Source organism: Notolabrus celidotus, chromosome 12 (genome assembly GCF_009762535.1).
Source record: "Notolabrus celidotus isolate fNotCel1 chromosome 12, fNotCel1.pri, whole genome shotgun sequence".
Taxonomy (NCBI): Eukaryota; Metazoa; Chordata; class Actinopteri; order Labriformes; family Labridae; genus Notolabrus; species Notolabrus celidotus.
This window is the reverse complement of record NC_048283.1, coordinates 4026679-4048108: the sequence shown is the minus strand read 5'-3', so window position 1 is coordinate 4048108 and position 21430 is coordinate 4026679. Positions and strand designations below refer to the sequence as shown.

General features: G+C 40.3%; 1 protein-coding gene across 4 annotated transcripts in view; it reads right to left on the bottom strand.

Annotated features, from left to right (window-relative positions):
• dgkb (diacylglycerol kinase, beta) overlaps positions 1–21430 on the bottom strand; it is a 103133-nt gene that overhangs the window by 15120 nt on the left and 66583 nt on the right. For all 4 annotated transcript variants that reach the window (XM_034698136.1, XM_034698138.1, XM_034698137.1 and 1 more), the window contains 2 exons: positions 3281–3371; positions 757–952 (listed from right to left, as the gene is read on the bottom strand). In XM_034698136.1, the coding sequence (XP_034554027.1) occupies positions 757–952; positions 3281–3371 (287 nt within the window). The remainder of the gene's footprint in view (positions 1–756; positions 953–3280; positions 3372–21430) is intronic.

Genomic DNA, 21430 nt, shown 5'->3' with positions numbered 1-21430 from the left:
ACCAGAACCAAACTGGAGCAAACATTATTAATGTCCTCAGGTTGGCATTGAGAATAATCAGATGCCTCAGCTTGGATGGGCTGATCCGATTTCTCCTCTCAGTGAGAATTTGCCCGGTCTTTGAGAAGAACCCTAACCCTAACCCTCTCTGAAGGAACAGATGAAGCCACGATATACAGCCTCCCCTCCATCACCTGTATCCTATATCCTCACATGTGATTCGCCGTATGGCTGCCATGCTGACCAATCAAATCAAAGTTCTGCTGTGAGCAGAGCTGGGGCTGAGCACTGAGAGAGCTAAGCAGAGAAAGGAAAAAACTGGGAGCCGGCTCTCTCTCGATGCGAGCCAGCTCTTCTGATTCACTATAAAGCATCAACTCTCAGAGCCGCAGCTTTTGATCATGACACATCACTAATGTGCTTAATCTGTGTTACAATTATCCTTGGACAATTTTCTCAGCTGTAAGGGGTCCCTGGCTCCAAAAAGTTTGAGAACCCCTGCTCTAGTGGCCACTGGAGGCTAGCTACGAAAGTGAGTGATTCCAAAATAAGCCCAATATTCAAAAGTCCAATCTTACAGAAAAAGAAAATATTTGCAGCATGGAACAGAAACATTTTGATACCCGGGCTATTAACGGGATATATCATGTGTCTTTCAGCTTTGACTGGACCTGATGAGCTAATCAACAGCAGGAGTTTACAACAGACCACTGTAATACAGCTCTCATCAATTCATTCCCATACTGTTAATGATACCTTGGACTGCGAACATGAGCTCCTTGGGATCCAACAATGGAGTCCTCTTGTCTTGGCTCTTCTTCCCCCCTTTGCGGTTGCCCCTCCTCTTCTTGCTCTCGCCCCAGAGGTTGGAGCCGCCGTGCATGCTGGGAATGTTGAGAATTGCTATGCCTTCCAGGGAGATGCTGCTGAGGTCCAGAGTGACACCATCACACTTTAAGAAGGAGACAAAAGCAGAGTGTAAATATGACTCTCTGAGCCTGAGAGAGTCTCAAGCTCAGCCTGACCCTTGACCTGATTCAGCTTCTGAAACTGAGCCTGGACTTGTACCTCTCATTTATCTGAGCCTGATTCTAAAGCTGTCACTGAACATTCTTTTAACCTTAACTTTCCCTTGTTGGATGCTCTGATAAGGATACAGGACAAAATTGGTCGAGCCCATGGCTTTGACATTCGTAATGATTGCAGTGAAGTGACGATCCCCCTCTTCCTCCCTGCATCCAGAAATGGCTCAGTGAATTGTTACAGCACAAATGCAGAGGATACAGTTTCAGATGTCTGAATCAGAGAGTACGTTTTACAGTAATGGGGCTCATTCTCTGACTACAATAGAGAAAACACAACAGTGAAGGCTTAATGTGTGCATCCTGGTGTTACTTGTGATGTGAGGCAGATGGTTTCTTAACTTCGTCTTCATGTTTGTTTACATGTGTGATTGAACATTTGGTCAGTTGTCAAGCATTTTCTATTATTTCTTTCACTTGATCACTTGCTTTCTTATTGTTTTTGTGAATGGACTGCATTATTTACGCTTCAAAAGTCTTTAAATCGGGGCAGCGCTGTTGCCTCACAGCTAGAAGGTGCCTAGTTCAAGTCCCCGGTCGGGCAGGTGCCTCTCTGTTTGGAGTTTGCATGTTCTCCCCGTGCATGCATGGGTTCCCTCCGCGTACTCCGGCTTCCTCCCACAGTCCAAAAACCTGCTCACCAGGTTAACTGGTCACTCTAAATTGCCCGTAGGTGTGAGTGTGTGCATGAATGGTTGTCTGTCTTTCCATGTTTGCCCTGTTATAGGTTGCCGACCTGTCCAGGGTGGACCCTGCCCTTAGCCCAAAGTCAGCTGGGATTGGCTCCAGCCCTCCGTGACCCCAAACGGGATAACCGGTCAAGATGATGGATGGATCAATGGAAGTCTTTACATCTTTAAAACAAATACCATAATACAAAATGAATTGTTTTTCAATCTGGTCTGTCTGAAACTGAGCAGAAGGAAGTCTTTCTGTTGGAGCATGGGCTTGTTTGATCATTTCTTCTTCTGACAAATGCATGAAGGGCTTCCCCTCGAAGTTGGCCACAAGAAAGCCAATATTAGAGAACAAAAAGTTATGAGACAGAAAAAGTTGACCTGCTGGCTTCTGCTCTCTGATTAGAGCTCAAACATAACTAACTTCAACCAGTAGGTCCAGTGGAAAAGATTCTTGTCACCTACCATCATCCCTTTAAATTAATTTATTCATCTCAGGAAAAATAAGGAAGAGCTGAAAGGAATAATCTTATTTCCCAATCCTAATACTGCAAATTAAATTCCTTTTTATACATTTAGCATTTAAATTGACCTTGTGATAATAGATAATTGAAGGGATCCTACAAGCTGCATCAGGAGCAACATCAATTTATAATTCTGATAGCACCAAAGGAAGAGGGGGAGCCTCAAGTCACTTCACTGTCCGAGCCCTGACCTGAATGCATCTTTCTGTGAGGTTACTATTCTTTATCTGAGAATGAAACTCTCTCTGCCTCACGTGAATCATTTTATCTAAGCCTGTCCTGTCTCTCTTAGCAGCTCAAGATCCTAAATCTGTCCCTCTGTCTTAAAACAAGCCTGAATCTGCTTACCCCAGGTCTGAGCCTGACCCGTTAACACCTTTAAAGACTGAGTGTGAAGTCTTTTGCTGCATTGCTCTTCAGCTGTCCCTCTGTGTGCTTAAAAACAGTCTCTGTCTTCTTTTTTATCTGAGCTTAAACAAACACTTCCAGGCGTTCAATCTGATTAAACACCTTAAAAAAGTAATACTTGGATTAATTATTCCATCCCTGCCCCCTCCAGTTGTGTAGGTACTTAACCAGCACTAATTAATGAAGACCTCTGCACTGTGTGGATAGCTCTGAGAAGGGGGTAGATGAAGTGTATAGACGCCATCTTCATTATCACTCAATATCACACACAGCAGGGTCGTGTAGGGCTAATTACCTGCGTGTTGAACTGAGGTACAGTGAGAAGTGGGTTTGTGCGAGGAGGTGCACAGGACAGCCTTCACACATCAACACCTTGTCTGGCTGGATTGGAAACTAGTACAAATCTGTGCTATTTACAGAACAAGGGTTGACCAGGAGGTTTTTTAAGAGGCACTGTTTCTGGTAGTCAAACGAGCATCTGAATTTGTGACAGCTTGGGATTCCTTTAAAACGCTGATGAGAGAAAATGTGTAGAAGAAGAGACTTTTCAAAAAAGCTTCAAACACTGAAAGTCTGTGGTTTGATTTACCTCAACCTCCAGAAAGTCGTGGAGCTTCTTACACGTGGCCGAGAAGGTCTCCGAAGTGCCGAACTCAAAGTACCACAGCTTATTCTTTGTTCTGAAAGAAAAAAGACAACAGGAACTGTAAAGGGACCACAAAAAGAGGAAACATAGGAGTGTTTTCTCCACATCAAAATCTGAAGCGTGTACTGTTGTAGCATCTCTTCTTCACTGCTCTGTCTCCAGTCCCCTATACAGCCAGCTTTTGAAAGGAAAAAAGACACAGAAAAGCACTCTGAGAGGGTGTTTGATTCATGCTTTAAAGAGGATCTTCCAAACTCTGCAGGAAATATACCTTCAGTGTTTACCGCAGACTGAAAGCACACAGTCATTAATCTCTGAAAGAATGCATAATGTGGCTCATTAATCACATATTGAAGCGCGATGATGAATCTGAAGCTGGTGTAGGTGCAATCTGAGGGAGCACATGGGGTGGCCGGTGGGTATCCATGCCCGACATTAAGGCCCAGTGAGGGGCGTGAGAGGGTAATCTGCCTGCCCCTGCAATTAACAGAGGACTGGGGTGCTGCTCTCCGGGCTTCCTACAGCACACACTCCCATTGCGTAGGCTGATGATCAATGACCTCACAGGGGACAGTCACCATCTGTTTCAAACTGCATGGCACATTATATCCTCACGGCTGTGTTCGTGAAATGTGATTATTTTTCTGTTAGAATATTGATTGCTTGTACTACTCCATTTATTGCAGCGTTCGTTTGTAACAAGTGTAGTGTCACACAATGTGGCAGTCGGGTTAGTCCATAAATGTATTCAAATTATGCAAATGGATGTCCAACAGTGCAATCAAGACCTCGCCAAAGTCATATGAAAAGAACATATTTAACAAATATTCAAGGGCAGTTGTTTCAATATTTCTTTCAGCATGAGGTTATAATATCTCTGAAAATTGAATGAGCAAGCTGCATCAACTCAGCTTCAAGAATGAAAGGTAGAAGAATGAGTAATATCTCTTATTGGTGGATACAAATTAAGAAAGCTATCAGTTTTTTTATTTGGTGACAATCAAAACTGGACTGGCAGCCCCAAGATAATGTCCTTAGAGGCGCATTTCGACCAAGAGTTCAGGGGTCTTTTAGCCCCCAGTACTACTTTCCCCAGAACTAAAAGGTTCCTGTGCCCCCATTGTTGTCTACGTTTCGACCGCAGGCTGAAGTCCAAGGTACATTGTGCGAATCAGGCCAGTCACATATGGAGAAGAAATAAAAGTAAATGCACTACACCACCAGACCAGTAGAGGGCAGTAAAACAAAGACGAATGCCATTCATCACAGATGACACCATAGAAGCAGACGGGCAGGCAGGTATCATTATGAGCAACACAACAGTTAGTCTGTTAGCATGGAAGAGACTCAGCTGGCGCTGTATTAGATCGTGCTATATTTCATCAAGTTCCTCTGATTCATGTGCAGGAGACAACACAAATTATTGTAGCCTAGTTAGCAAGATAGAGTTAGCTTTAGCTGGTAAGAGGCTAAGCTTGTAGCTCAGAAGCAAATCCACGTTCATATCAAAAATACTTCTATTCTGTGTAATAAATTTTCTGTCCTTTATAAATTGTATTACAAACTGTTTATGAGATACCAGTTCTCTTTTGCTTTTCAACATCATTAGCATCAGAGGAGTTCCTTCAGAGCCAATTAATGTGAAGTGCTGACAGGTGCAGCTTCTCCAGGTGCAAATTGTCTTTCAGCTCTGCTGCCTTGGACTCTATTAGTCTGTTACTGTGTATTTGACTTCATTGTTGTTGGAGGCGCAAGCAGAATATGTTTTTAAGGTATGTTTGAAATTAGCCTTTTGATAGCTTAATGAGCCGTAAGCTAGCAGCTAGCAGTATGACTCAGCATTTTCAGTTTTGCCTTTGTGGTCTTAATCAGAGCCTTATTTCTGTTTGTCTCAATCTATTTGTTATTTTCAAAGTCAATGTGCAACTTTCATGGGTTCTTTTTGTTAAACAGGTGTCCACATTTTCAGTGAGTAAGAAAAGTTAGACCTGTGCATTGTGCTTTTTTGTAGACTTGTAAAGAAGATGTCTCATGACTAAATATAGTGCTTCAGTAGTCTTTACAACCATTCACAAGAGCTTTTTTTAATTTTTAATTGCTAATAATCCTTTTAATAATTAATATTTCATATGCTCTTGTTTACTTTATACTGTTTTGTAGTATCTGCTTTGCTGCTGTAACACTTCAATTTTCCCGTTGTGGGACAATTAAAAGAATATCTTGTCTTATATCTTTCACACTACTTTTCACATTCATCCATTCACATACTGATGGCAGAGGCTGCAGGTGACCATCAAGGTTAATTTATACTTCTGCGTCGAATCGACGGCGTAGCCTACGCCAGAGGACCGTGTAGCTCCCGTACCTAAAGCAGAGGCCTACGCACGTAGCTGACGTGCACCTCCCCCAAAATGTAACTACCTGTAGAATCGACGCGGACCGAAAGCCACGTGATTGGTCGGCTCGGCGGCATTGTACTTTCCTGCGTTTACAGCACTTCCGGGATCACCGCTCATCGGCCGTGTATTTCATCTCCTCCTTTCTATTCTTCCCTGTAATCATGTCTGTATGATAAACAGCAACATGTATCAGCTGTAGGTTAACATAACACACTCTGAATCTCTGTGGAAAAGTAAACAGAGATCGTTGTGGGTCCGGAAACAGGCGACTGGCTATCAGAGAGACCACACTGCCTTCAAGCGTTTCGGTGGAGAAATGCTGCGTGACCAAGGGAGAGGTTCCGGTGGCTGGTGATGAGGCTTTCAGCAGTGTTACTGCCCCCTGGTGGCTGGCTACAGTATAGGTCAAAAAATCTGTCTCCCCCATTCATTTGAATGGGGAGCAGTCAAACTTAAAAAAACAAATACACGTCATACGAATGCTTCTCATATCCGTATGCTGTGGTGATATGTAGTTAGTATTTGAGTGTTTTGTGTTCAAGGCCTCTTTTTCCTGAAAAGTTTCTTTTTCGTTAGTTATTAGAGGTTAAAAAACGGGGTTTTACTTCCGGGTTTCCTTTGATTCACAGCCGCCGTGGAGTGAAACTTCAAAGGACACACAGCGTCTTGTGACGTTACGCTGTAGGGTGGAGCTTGTTACCGTGGCTTCACAGGCTCTGGCTGAACAATGGCGGCACCCAGGAGAGGGATTTTTTGGCTTCAGAACAGTACAACGGGAAGAGGCGGAGCAACGCTGTCCATTTTTATTTACAGTCTATGTGCGTGACACGGACACAACGCATAAGTATATGGTGCTCATGTCCGCGTCAGCCCCTGCTGTGTAGGGCAACTCAGATACTCATCCCATCACCAGACGCAATATGGAGCTCAGTGCACTGCCCAAGAACACTTTGGCATGTGACTGCAGGAGCTGGGATTGAACCCCAGACCTAAAGAGATGACAACCCCTCCACTGAGCCACATTTACTCCCCGATTAAGAAAGGTTACAGGAACTGAAAATTGAGGAGGAGTATACAGTGGCTGTCAATCACAACATGCATCAGAAGCAACGTCACAGGGTTGGAGCAGTGTAACTAAGTCCAACATAAAGCAAGAGGCTTTTCATCTTTCCAAGAACCAACAGACAACAACAAACAATTTATCTCAAAGCTAACAGGAGAGAGAAAAAAATACAACAGTGCTGACACGCAGAACTGAACACAATAAAAAATGGCCTTCTCTAAGCTGGAGTCACAGCACTACAAGAGGGACGTATTAGTGTAAGAAGAGTAACAATCACTGAATTATTGATTTCCTCATTAGGACTTTTGTCAGGACCATTTAGCCACTTTATAAATGAGCTTTCATTAGGGTACTTGCAAGGTAGCCCAACTCACAGCTGATTTATTATGTGCAACATGGTCAATACGAGAGGGAGGGGAGCAGAGGGAGGCGGGGCGATGTGAGGCGGGAGGGGGACAGGCCACGCTGAGAGGCTTCCACATCAACACATCCCTACGTGCAGCCCCAGCTTCTTCATCATCATCTTCATCAGTTTGTGGGCTACTTACAAAGACAACACATAAACACATGCCTGGGGAATTTTGCAAACAAACAAATGAAGGTGGCTACTTTGAAAAGCATATTCAAAACGGATGGTTAATGATTCACGGGGAGAATGGAGCCTGATGCAGAACATGCAGGGTTTTGAATACGTTGACCTTCTGTTGTTGGTTGCTGAAACTGGTTTTGGTGTTTAGTAGAGTCTGTTTCAGTGGATATATGACGACTGAATGCAATGGAAGTTATCAAGTACTCACAACAGCATACAAAGTGAATTAGAGATAATAATAATAATAATAATAATAATAATAATAATAATAATAATAATAATAATAATAATAATAAAAAATAAATAATAATAATAATAACAATAATAACAATAATAATAGAAAATATAATACTACTACTACTACTAATAATAATAATATAATAATAATAATAATAATAATAATAAAAATAACAATAATAATAAAAAATAATAATATAATAATAATAATAATAATAATAATAATAATAATAATAACAATGACAATAATAATCATAATAACAATAATAATAATAATAATAATAATAATAATAATAGTGAAAATATAATAATGATAGTGAAAATGTATATACAAATAAATAAAAGGAATAATAGTGAAAATATCATAATAAATAAAAATCATAATACAAATACTACTACTCCTACTACTACTACTACTAATAATATAATAATAATAATAATAATAATAATAATAATAATAATAATAATAATTGTATTTGTAGAGCACTTTTAAAAAAAAACTAGTTACAAAGTGCTTTATATGGGCAGCAAAACAAAACAGGCAGTTTATAAAATCACACAAGTCAGGATAACGAATTAAAACATATTTTAAAGACATTAAATTCCCCTAAAATAACTCTAAAGGAATACATTTATTTTAAAATATATGTCTTAAATAAAATAAAATAAAATAAAATAAAATAAAATAAACAAAACAAAAAACAAAAAAATAATAAAATAAAATAAAATACAAATAAAATTCAGATAAAATCAGGAAAGGCTCTAAGATAAAAGCATGTTTTCAGAAGAGATTTAAAAGAGCCCACTGATTCGGTAGACCTGATACCCAGAGTACTCCAGGTACCACACGACTTCTTCGCCACAATCTCTGCTTGTATTCAGAGAACTGGGACTAGATTATCTTCTATAGCATGAAATAGTCTCACTGTAGTTGGTTATGATTAATGTAGGGCCATAGAAAAATAAAAGTGTAGATGTGTAGATTAAAAAATAGGTAATATCTCTTTTCTTTATGGTTAAGTTATTCAAAACCTTCCAAGTTCACAGAGTTTTATAAATGTAATGCTGAATCTTTAGAGGTATAGTTTAGGATATATTGCAGTCTCACAGCCTGTGTGGACTTTGGTTCAGAGTTAAAGAAAATAAACATCTGATTACCTTCAAAAAGGCTTGTCACTCACTGATTTTCACCCATTGGACACAGGGTTCAAGTTTACATGAAACAAATACTTGCCTACTTTGTTTAATAGAGCTGTTTGAATCCACTGATTCTAATCAAAGTCTGCAGCATGGTTACATCCTCAGTTAAGTGATGTTCAAACAGAGAGCTCTGGGTTGTATCATAGTACAAAAGAGCCAATCTGCAATTGGGACGACTGGATGCAAATCCAAGAAACTAAAGCACACTGTAAGATCAGATACAGCAAGAGAACATCAAACCATCCCGTCAATTCCCTCCACTTAACCTAACAAGCGCTCCATGGCAACAAATCACCTCATGTCCCTGTTCATTAGGTAATTAGGAGCATCTGATTGGCTGGATTGGATTGTCGTTAGTTATCTGCAGACTGATGCTAAACACAGACTCCTCTGACAGACTGACTGTGAGGAGTCAACAGCAGCCAGCATGTCCGACGATTAATAGAGAGTCCATCTGAGTAAGATGATACTTTTAAGGTAAATTAGGAGGACCTTATTTTATGGTAAGTGCAATAAAAGTGAACATAAAGAGCCCATTTACTTGAACTGTTGGCTGACTTTGAGCTCCAGTGCGTCCAAGAAGTTCACTGGTTTTATTTCCAGTGGGATCGTTTTGTTTTCAGGGAATGAAGCAGCAAACTGTTTGTTCTGTGCAGGTTTTCAGTTTCTCTGCACGACTGTATCAATGCAAAGTTTACTACAACAATAACATTAGCGGTGTGCAATAAGATCAGCACTTGTAGTCACAGCTGGTACACCAAAGGAAAACACTGGCTCAGGTTTCCCAGAGCCACAGAGGTGTCTTTAATTTGCAAAAACAAATCCTGAAACAAAACAAAAGAAGGCGACGTAAACAAACTCTGTGGCTGAGACAATAAAAACACAAAGAGCTTTATGAAAACACCAAGAAGAAAATGTGGAAGCACAGCTTGAATTTGTTCAGTAAACCCATGTTAATCAACTCTGCGCCGGCTGGTCGGCACATTAAAGGATGTCAAACACGATGAGCTTCATTGCTGCGTCGCTGTCCCGAGGCCACAGCACCTTCAGATGCTCCTTCTACCGGCCACACTGAACGCCACGCACAGACGCATTGATTTTCTTCCCCTCTGACACTTAATCTCACCCACAATGATCTACGACCTTATTTTCACACTAATTTCTTCTTGATCAGAGGTGATATATATCGCATTGACATAACCAACTCTTTGTGCATTGCATCAATGCACTGTTTTGTTTAACATGACACCGCCTGGAGCGCTACAACTCACACTGGCAGTTTGAGAAATGACCTGAGCAGCACCGTGTTGCCTTCAGAGACGCAGCGAGCGCTTTGAAAAATGTATTTGTTTCTGTTGCACAGAACGAGGAGAGTTTCTTTAATTCTGTCCTGCTAAAAAAAATATATCCAACAGCTTTAGGGACAAAAACAGAAAGGTATCTGCTTAAATGTCATACAAATCTATTGACAGTTTAATCCTGTCACCGTTTAACAAATTCCACATTTTCACTGTATGTGGCTGCAGTCAGAGAATTTTCATCCCTTTGTTTTTTACCAGTTTGCTTTTGTCCCCTTGAGGTTTGACGAACAGATACTATCCCTCTTCTGCACTTTGTAAATGTTTGCATCAGTTCTGATTTAACAGAGGCAGCTTATATATTAGAAAAGGACAAACACTTTTAACGTGTACATGTCGAAATCATTGACTTCATATAAAGATGGAAGACTCTTCCCCATCTCTTTCCACTGTATAGAAGTGAAGCCAAATACCCCCCTGCAATGGGTGCTGACATATTGAGAGTCACATTTGGAGGAGAGAGTCTGCACAGTCAAGCCTCAGAACTGACGCCCCGCTCCTTCTATTAACCACACATTTAACATTTAACATTTAACATTTATCACACACTTAATTATAATATTACGCAAAGCAAAACTTGAACATATCAAAGTTTCTCTTTGCATAAAATACTTTGGTGAATTGGCGACTCATGCAGCGTTGACTATGAGTTGCTTCAGGGAGGCAACTCAACCTGCACTGATTTCACATTTGCCGTGCGTCCTTCTCGCTATCACCTGACAAACGCATCCTCCCAATCAGGCGGTCTATCTAAGCTGCAGGATCTCTGCATTTGCTTTGCTAATGCCCCTGCTGCACTGCAAAAGTGCTGCCCTCAAAGTTTCAGTCCCACCATCACTCCAGCGTCCACCTGTAAGCTCCAACTTCAGGGGCCTTAAGATACAGTTGTGCTCATAAGTTTACATACCCTGGCAGAGTTTATGGTTTCTTGGGTAGTTTCTGTTGTCTTTATGATATAAAAAGAGTAAACACAGTTGATTGATATACATTTTGCTTCACCCAACCACTTACATTGAGTGAAAAAAAAAAAATCTCTTATCGTTCATATTCTCTGAAAAATGGCCAAAAAAATCCTAAATTCTGCCAGGGTATGTAAACTTATGAGCACAACTGTATCATCTCACGGATGATATCTTAAGGGCAAAATTTTTGCATGCAAGAAGTGATGAGGTTCAGAGCTTAGTCCCACAATACTAACAATGTTCTGCTGCAACACAGTTATGACCAATACAATGTGAGTTCAATTCCTTTTTGGTTCCTCAAAACAGGAGTGTGACTAGGAGGTTACAATGGCTGCAGCCCAAAGTGCTATAATATTGGATATGTGGCTGCTGACATATAGACTAGCACACATCACTATGATTCTTAATTTACCACCAGGTCGCTCCAACTTGTGAACATCTAGTTTCATTTTAAGGTATGCTTCAGGTTACGTAACTAAGATAAATGCCAAAAAATAGACCAGATTTAAAGTCTCCCCTGTCAAATTAGTACATTTCATCATCACGCAGGTCTGACTTGTACTGAACTTGAATCATGCTGTTGCTTGGGGAACTGTACTGTAAAAATTGTTGGCCTGAAAAGCATTTTTGGTTAAAGGTGACATATCATGCAAAATTGACTTTTTAATGGTTTTCTACCTGAAATATGTGTCCCTGGATGTCTACAAACCCCCCGAGAATGAAAAAAATCCATTCTGCCCCTGTTTTGATTTCTCCACCTTTCTGTAAATGTGTGTGAAACGAGCCGTTTCAGACTTCTGTGTTTTTGTTACGTAACAACAATATCCGGTCTGTCACGGAGTCAGAGCTCGGAGCTTGTTCAGCCCATAGACTGTATAAAATAATACTGAATCCCTCCTCCGTTTTTTATTACCTGCACAAATGTGTGCTAACAAGGAGCTTAGGAGGGAGGCATGCTAGTTGTAGGCTGTCTTAATAAACACAAAGGTCGGTTTAACTCCCCACGTCTGCAGATTTGAAGATCTAGTGGATGATTTTTACTTATCATGGATAAGTGCTAGCGCTAATTAGCATAGCCACATAGCTACATGTTCTAGCTGTAGCTGTAGCTGTGTACCAAGACACACGTCGACATACTGACAAATAAAACAACAAGAAACACAGAATCTGTGACCAATCCTTCAGAAAAGGTCCTGCTGCCTTTCTGGCAGAGATCGGTTTTACTCCCCACGTCTGCAGATTTGAAGATCTAGTGGATGATTTTTATTTATCATGGATAAGTGCTAGCGCTAGTTAGCATAGCCACATAGCTACATGTTCGTAGCTGTGTACCAAGACACACGTCTACATACTGATAAATAAAACAACAAGAAACACTAAATCTGTGACCAATCCTTCAGAAAGGTCCCGCTACAGGCGCCTCTCCGTCAGGATCAGATTCAGAGGGTTGAAGTAACGCGGTCTCTGAGCAGCCGTGTAAATTCAGCCAACATGTAAACATTAGATCAACGTGCTGGAGAGCCGAGGCACATCCACTTCCGGACGGGGCGTGGTCAGAGGGAAAACAGAGTGTTCTGAGGACTGCTGAAGAAAAGGACTTTTCAGGCATGCCAAAATCTGATTTCAAACTGTTTTTTTGAGCATAAACTTTAAAGACATGTTTTGGGGACCTCTTAGACCAATATATATTGATGAAAAAAGCATGATATGTCACCTTTAAGTAAACAAAAAATGTTCCATTTTGTTGCAGACTCCATCAAAGTAGTTATCTCAACTACCTGTATTAAGTTTGTAAAGTTGGTCTCATTTCATAAGTTAGGTTGGCCAAAATTAAAATTCTGGGTTTGAGGCTCGGCTAAATTATTTGAGTATGCTTCAAGCAAAGAACGGGGTCTCCAACTCAAATCTACAGGGGTCTTCCACACTTTTAATTCCCCACATGTGGTGCCATCTCTCCTGTCCTGTGTGGATTTGATCGCCCTAAAGGTGAGTATTCTCTTTGAGTATTGTATTGAAACTCTAGCTTTACAGTTGTTCAATTGATGGTGAGTTGATTACCGGTTAATGTAACTTTAATGTGTTAGTTAGTTTAATAAGGCGTGGTCATTACCAATAGTTAGCCGCCTTGAACATTAACTAGCTACCTTGCAAGTGTGAAAACGGTGCAGTAACGTGCAGTAACAAAGGAACATTTTCTGAACAAACAATAATAAGTTGGCACAACTTTCACTTCTTAGTATGTAGAACTCAAAACTTGAAGTTACACTACATATGAATGATAAGTTATCTCAACAAAACTAATCAGTTGGCTCAAATGTAAGATTTCTAGTTAGCCTCAAAAATCAAAATCTAGTGCAGACAGTTACCTTGAAATTTTGAGTCTTCACAGCTTTTTCATTTTAACAGTGTGTGGTCATATCATGAGTATATATCAAAGATCATTTTGTGTTTCAGCAGCCAGTTCTTGAAGTCAGTAACAGTGCATGTGTGAAATGATTCAGACTGATGCTCGGGTTCTGCAGTTAACTTCATTTTTAGTGTTGTTTAATTTAACATTTCACCTCGCAGGTTGTTAAGGAGCTGTTAAATGAAAAACAACATACCAACAACAAGAAACAAAAGTTGAAAAGTAACACAGACTCTGATCTGTGATCCTGCTCCATCCTGAAATCATTAACTTTAGGAAACTGTTAGAGGCCCGACATGAACCTGTCAAAGCAATACTGTTAATTAATGAATTCATATTGTTTACAAGGCTGGAGGTGTTTGAACATGTGTTTATGTAAGGTCTGGCACCTTCAGTCTCACATCAGAGGGGGGGAAGTTAGTTTGATGTAGTCTGTTAGTTTCCACAATGAGAGCGGGAGAGCAGGTGAGTCAGTTTTCACCTCTGTTAAGTAAGGGGTGTATGGTTAGCAGGTTGTTATGGGAAAAAGAACCCCGTTAGGGTGAGACAAGACCCCGACGTGAAGCGGACCACCACTTATTACCCGGCTACTAACTTAAGATACAAACACGTTGTCAAAAAATATTGATTAAAAGATTATTTTATTGTTTTAAAGGTGACATATCATGCAAAATCAACTTTGTAATGGTTCTCTACCTGAAATATGTGTCCCTGGCACCCCCCAAAATGAAAAGAATCCATTCTGCCCCTGTTCTGATTTCTCCACCTTTCTGTAAATGTGTGCTGAAACGAGCAGTTTCAGTTTTCAGTGTTTTTCATACATCACAACGCCATCCGGTCTGTAACAGGAAGTCAGAGCTCGGAGCTTGTTCAGCCCATAGACTGTATAAAATACAACTCAACCCCTCCTCCGTTTTTCATTCCCTGCACACATGTGTGCTAACAAGGAGCTTAGGAGGGAGGCATGCTAGTTGTAGGCTGTCTTAATAAACACAAAGGTCGGGTTTACTCCCCACGTCTGCAGATTTGAAGATCTAGTGGATGATTTTTGTTTTCATGGAAAAGTGCAAGCGCTAGTTAGCATAGCCACATAGCTACATGTTCGTAGCTGTGTACCAAGACACACGTCGACATACTGACAAATAAAACAACAAGAAACACTAAATCTGTGACCAATCCTTCAGAAAGGTCCTGCTGCAGGCGCCTCTCCGTCAGGATCAGATTCTGGATCAGATTTAGAGGGTTGAAGTAACGTGGGTCTGTGAGCAGCCAACATGTAAACATTAGATCAACGTGCTGGAGAGCCGAGGCCACATCCGCTTCCTGAGGGGGCGTGGTCAGAGAGCTCATTCTCATTTAAAGGCACAGACACAGAAAACAGCCTGTTCTGAGCAGGGCTGAAAAAGAGGGGTTTACAGGCAGACCAAAATCTGATTTTAAAGTGTTAGACCAATATATTTTGATGAAAAAGAGCATAATATGTCACCTTTAAAGGGATTTATGTACACTGTTTTTAAAAGTAGTCGCAGTGATTCCACGTCAGTTAGCGTTCAGTTGACATCCCTGAGGTGCTTTCATTTTGCTGCATGGACTGATTTTATAAGGTACAGTTAATTTACCTTTATAAAGACATATTTCTCAGTCATCTGGGGTAAAACTCACGACTTAAAGACCACTGAATGAGTCTGAACATGCCGCTTAATAATGATCTGTAGTTTGTGAATATCAGGTGTAACGTTGAGAGTCGATCCTGATTTCTTTCATATTGCTCAGCTCTATTTATGAGCAGAGTCATGTGTGCTTGAGTTCACTTGAGTTAAACTGCTTGTGTCGTGTATGTGTGTACATGTGTGTGCATGTGTGTGTGTTTCCCCACTGAGCTGGGGACAGGGCCACAGGTGAGATCTCTCTAAATTACACACAAGTGGTCATTAATTATAGATGACACTTTGGTCACAGAAACGATTTCATCCTCAAATGAGGTCCGAGGGCGGCCGCTACAGAGGTCCACCATGTGTGTGTGTGTGTGTGTGCAAATGAGTGTGTGCATGTGTAATTTAGAGTGCCGTCACCTGCTGCCCTGTTCCCAGCTCAGCAGGAAACTCACACACACCTACATTAGCATGCGTGTGTTGATGTGTGTGTGTGTGTGTGTGTGTGTATGTGTTGGTGAATCCGGCGGCTCCATCCAGCACACGGCAGCGCTTTGATGAACACACTCATTATGCTAAAGAGAGCTCCATGCCTGGGCTTCCCTGTGCCTTCAGGAAAGGTTAACTCGGGATGGTTACACAGCACAGCGAGAGCCTGTGGGCGCGCGGGGGCACAGCGGCTCGGGAGGAGCGCCGTGATGGTGTTAGATGTCTCAGGACCAAAAATAGATCTGTGTATGCAGAGTAAATATCATGGGAACATCAAGGCGCCATGACTGATGCCACAGAATAAACAAACATCGCAGGGAGAGCGGAGGGCAGCGTAAACCTGGCAGCTGAGAGGTCCAAAATCAGAAGCTCTCCGTTATAGATACGATGTTCTGTGTTAGTGTGGAGAGCAAAGAGCTGCAGGGAGGCTACTTTAAGTTCTGCTTAAAGTTAAGACTTGAAAATAATTATCTCAAATTCTATTTGGAAAATCATTTTGAGCAATGACTGTATATGTTTTACCAATGTTTCTCATTGAAAGTATTCTAATAGTGATTTTGCATAAAGTAGTATCTTCAACCTCCTTAAATATCATGCTTTTCAGTGTTAGGTTTGCCTGAACAGCTGCAGAGGGCAAGGCTGTCAGCAGTAACTCGTACATTGCATTGCAATTAAAGTCCAATATTAACATCCTCAGGTTAGCTAGTTATGGTTAGCTTTATTTTCACAGGGAACAACAGTGTCACTCATACAGGACATGTATGAAACAGAGAAAGAGAACCAAACTGGAACTCCTGAGAAGTGCAAATGCTGTTACATTAACTTGGGATCACTGGACGTCAGTGAGTAATCAAAATGACCGTATTGTGCATACACTACCAGTCAAAAGTTTGGACACACCTTCTCATTCAATGGTTTTTATTTATTTTAATTATTTCCAACATTGTAGATTAATACTGAAGACATCAAAACTATGAAATAATCTGGTTTTGCCATAATCTGGATTACAACAGTAGTCAAATGTGTACTAACCCTACCTCTGAACAACACAACTGATGGTCTCAAACACATTAAGAAGGCAAGTCATTCTACAAATGAACTCTTGAAAAGGCTCATGTTCATTAGAAACCATTCCAGGAGACCACTTCATGAAGCAGACTGAGAGAATACCAAGAGTGTGCAAAGCTGTCATGAAGGAAAAAGGGGGCTACTTTACAGAAACTAAAATATAAAACATATTCTGCTTTGTTTAACACTTTTTTGTTCATTAAATAATTCCATATATGTTACTTCATAGTTTTGATGTCTTTGGTATTAATCTACAGTGTTTCAAATCATTAAAATAAATACAAACCCTTGAATGAAAAGGTGTTTCCAAACTTTTGACTGGTGGTGCATTTCATAATTTGCAAAAGTGTTATCCTTTTAAAAAAATCCATAAAAATACTTTGAAGCAGTCATCTACCTCTAAGTCATGGTTTCAGACCACACAGGTGTAGCAGTGCAGCATAAATATGATCCTAACATTTAGATGTATAATCCAAAAAGTGCATTTCACTGCATTCATTTGATTCCTGAATCAAGACACTGGTAAGGATTGCTTTACATTGTTAATATGGACCAAAATAATCTAAGAAATCAAAACTACAAGAAGAGAAATGATGTGTTTTGTTAGTTTCTTTGCATTAAATTTGTGTCGCTACAACACTGTACAAAAAATTTAACCTGTTCCAAAAAGTGGCATGAGCAGGAATTTGGAAAGTCTGCTGAAGGACTCACAATCTACACTTCTAAAGAAAGCATCTAAACAAGAACAGTATGTGGGTGTATAAATACACAAAGCACAAAGTTCTTCTCTCTCTAACCTCTCCCTCTTTCTCTTCCTTCATCTCTCTCTCTCTCTCTCTAGTCCCTTCCCCTCAGAGTCAGAGATTAGTCTGTAATTACATGGGAGCTCAGCTAAAAACCAGGACAAAAAAAGGGGAGTAGTATATTTCAACAAGGCGGGCGAGGGGGAGTGGCGATGGGGGAGGAGGCGGCGTAGACCTCGTCACGGGCCGACTGATTGTCTGCTTTTAATCCTCAACCTCATTATCACCTCCAGGTCCGGCAGTGGCAGTAAATGAATCTATCTGCCGAGTGTCAAATCTTCACACCTTCACCCGGGTAATCACCCCAAGGTGCAAATACAGAAGATGGATAGAACGAGAGAACCGAGGGGAGGGAGAGAAAGTGTATGACCCTGCGTTTCATCAACAACATCCTGGTTACAGGATGAAGAAAAGCTACATGATGCTATTTAGATTGTAATTAAAGCTGATTAAATATTCACCTTCTTTAAGGTCAGAGCGGTGACTAAATGTAAAGATTTAGTTCATATAGGAAGTGAGGGATCATTACAGCTGTCACATTAAAATCTAATGATTCAACATTTGACATTTTTCTGCATCCAAGCTAATCTGGAAATTTACATCTTGATTCATCTTCATTTTGACTTTGAAAACTGCAAAAGAGCAAAGACAGGGTTTCAAATGCACACAAATAGGGGGATGTAAAAAAAAGGTAAATGCATAAAGAGGAGACTTTTTATAGAAAATGAAATAATAATATATTACTCATATTTTGTCCAGTTAGTTGCACACGATGTGACTCATTTATCTCAAGTTTTCACTTAATTTCATTTTTATATTTTGTTGGCTTTAAAAAGGTTTGGACAAAAGGATATTACATTAATTTGAGAAAATTAAATGTGAAACAAAATCTGCTTTATTTCCTGAATAAATCAGATACTGGTACTTCAAAATCTCAATGAAAGCTCTTATGTATGACCCTGAAACATACCCAGCTTATTTGATCTGATTATCTATTATTTAGTTTTATTTTTAGTACTATTTTGGCTTTGGTTTGAGACACTGGGAGACACTTATGTTATTAGGAAGCATGGTATTTTTTAATGTTTGGTATTATATCTGTAAATGTTGTGCAGGCACAGTCAGACTCAGCCTGCTCTGATCTACTGAATGTTTCTGTTTCTCCAGGGTCAGCTGAGCCGATATGACATACTTCATGGATATAAGACGATGCATCTGAAATGCATTCAAACTAATGTTGACTTAAAAGACAATTCGACAAATACTGAGATACTGAGTACCTACTGAGTGTCATGAGTTGCTTTTGTTTTGTATTTTCTTTGTTGTATTCTTTCCGATTTCAGGTTTTATTCTATAGATTAAAACAGCTAACCTTCAAGGTTCATGTTGCCTTGATTGCTCGGTCCTGCCGTTTTTCCCTCTATAACATCAAGAGGATTAGACCCTACCTGACAGAACACGCAACACAGCTCCTGGTTCAAGCTCTTGTAATGTCACGCATTGACTACTGCAACTCTCTACTGGCAGGCCTCCCTGCATTCACAGTTAAACCTCTGCAAATGATCCAGAACGCAGCAGCACGTCTGGTCTTCAACCAGCCTAAGACAGCTCATGTCACTCCCCTGCTCATCTCACTACACTGGCTTCCAGTTGCAGCTCGCATCAGATACAAAACTCTAATCATGACTTACAAAGCAGTAACCAAAACTGCTCCAGTTTACCTGGAACCCCTCATCCAGGTCTACTGCCCTTCTCGCCCGCTACGCTCAGCCTCTGAAAAGCGCCTAGTGCTTCCAGCACACAAGGCCTCAAAATCACTAGCTGGACTCTTCTCTTCTGTTGTCCCTAAATGGTGGAATGAATTGGCCAACTCCATTCTACTACTTTCAGAGGACAGCTAAAGACCCAGCTCTTTAGGAAGCACTATGCACTTAGCTAGACTGTTCTCCACTGTTGTCCCCGGTGGCAGATCATGTCTTCCAGCTACAGTTGACTGTCACTGTCCTGCTCTACTCTGGGAATCTGTGTTCAGCTCTTGAGGGACCCAGCACTTGGTACTTTGGTCATTATTGTGGTGATGTTAATTGTTGAAATTGTTAATGGAAGGTCTTAAATTGGTTGGTTGCTTCATTGTAGATGTTCCTTATTTCGAAAAAAAAATAAAAAATAAAATTCCTTACTTATTTTTGTGCATTGCCTTTACACTGCTTGGCAGTACCTGCACCCAAATTGACTTGAAGCACTTTGTTACTCTTACTGATCTTGTTTCCTCTTGTCTAGATCTTTGCTTGTGTTGTTCTTGTTCTCATATGTACGTCGCTTTGGATAAAAGCGTCTGCTAAATGACATTGTAACATTGTAACAAAATTACATTGTAGATTGTAATTGTGCTTCCTCCCTGTTTTATATTCTGTATTGGTTACATGTGATCTTTGTCTTGTGTGTGTGTCTGTGACAGAGAGCAGAGCAGAGGCACACAGCAGGCGAAAAGAAGCACATGAACAAACAAAATCCAGGGCTGATATTGTCTAGTGCAGTGGTGTCCAAACTTTTTTCAAGGAGGGCCACATTTGATGTTGTCAGAATACCTCAGGGCCAGTGGCTCATACTGAGACTTAGGAATCATAAAAGTTATATATGAAATATTTAATAACAATTATTTTACATTTTTTCTCAATAAATCAGTAGTCCTCAGTTCTCCACAAGACACATAAACATAAGCAAACTTTATCTTCTGGAGGAAAATGTTTTTCATTCGGGTCGGGCAATGTAGGAAAAATATTGTCCCATTATTTTCCTATGGCAGGATCACGATCTGGATTTCATCACACTTCTATTTCATGTTGTTTTTAAGACTTTTATGACCAAAAAATTAAGAACTAAATAATTACTGTCCTGCATTCTGAACTATTTTCATGCTTTTCTGCACAATTTCATAATTTTGATCTTGTCTTGTGTCTTCTTTTGTGTCTTCTGAACTTTTAGTGTTCATCAAGAACATTTTCACATCATGATAAAACATTAATTTTAAAAACCTGTCAACTTTAAGAGTTCTTGTGTTTCCTCCTAATTATATTCTGGCAGAATATCCAGAGCTTTGGTTTTATGAAGTATTCCATATGAAGCTTTTTGATGCATTTCTGGATTGACTTTAGTTTTGTTTGTGCGCTTAAAAAAAACTGCAAATGTACAGATGATTCAGAATGTGATTAATATCTGTGCTATAAATAACACACTTTAAGATGGAAGCTTGGGGCCATAATTAAATGGACCTTGGGCGGCGATTGGCCCCCGGGCCGTACTTTGGACATGCCTGGTCTAGTGTGTTGCCAGCCTTAGACACAAGACTAAATGAAACAAGTGTGAATTAGGAGAGTTAGTAGTGTAGGGCAGGGGTTCCCAAAGTGTGGGTCGGGACCCCCTGGGGGGTTGCGAGACACCAATGGGGGGTCTTGAGATGTCTTCCAGATTTGATTTGATTTTTTCAAGTAATCTAAACTTGCTTATTTTACCCATTATTGTAAGAAATATAGACAAAAACAATAGTTGCATTTGGAATAAAACCCTGCAAATAAGGACATTTCATTAGTTTTCTGCCTTTCTTTGTTGCCAGATGACTCTTAAAGTTAGGGTTGGGGCCCTCGCAAGTACAACAGCAATAAAAAGACTCAACAACAAAACAATCAAGACTTGTACAGTAGAACTAAAAAACCATGACAGAAGTCTGGATTCCCCATTTATCACTCAGGATATCAAAAACACCCAGGTTAATAAGTTTTGCATTTTACAATCAGACTGTAGATCGTTGGGGGCAAAAGGGGAAGATTAATTTAAAGCTTTCTTTCCAAACTCAGCTCAGGCTTTAG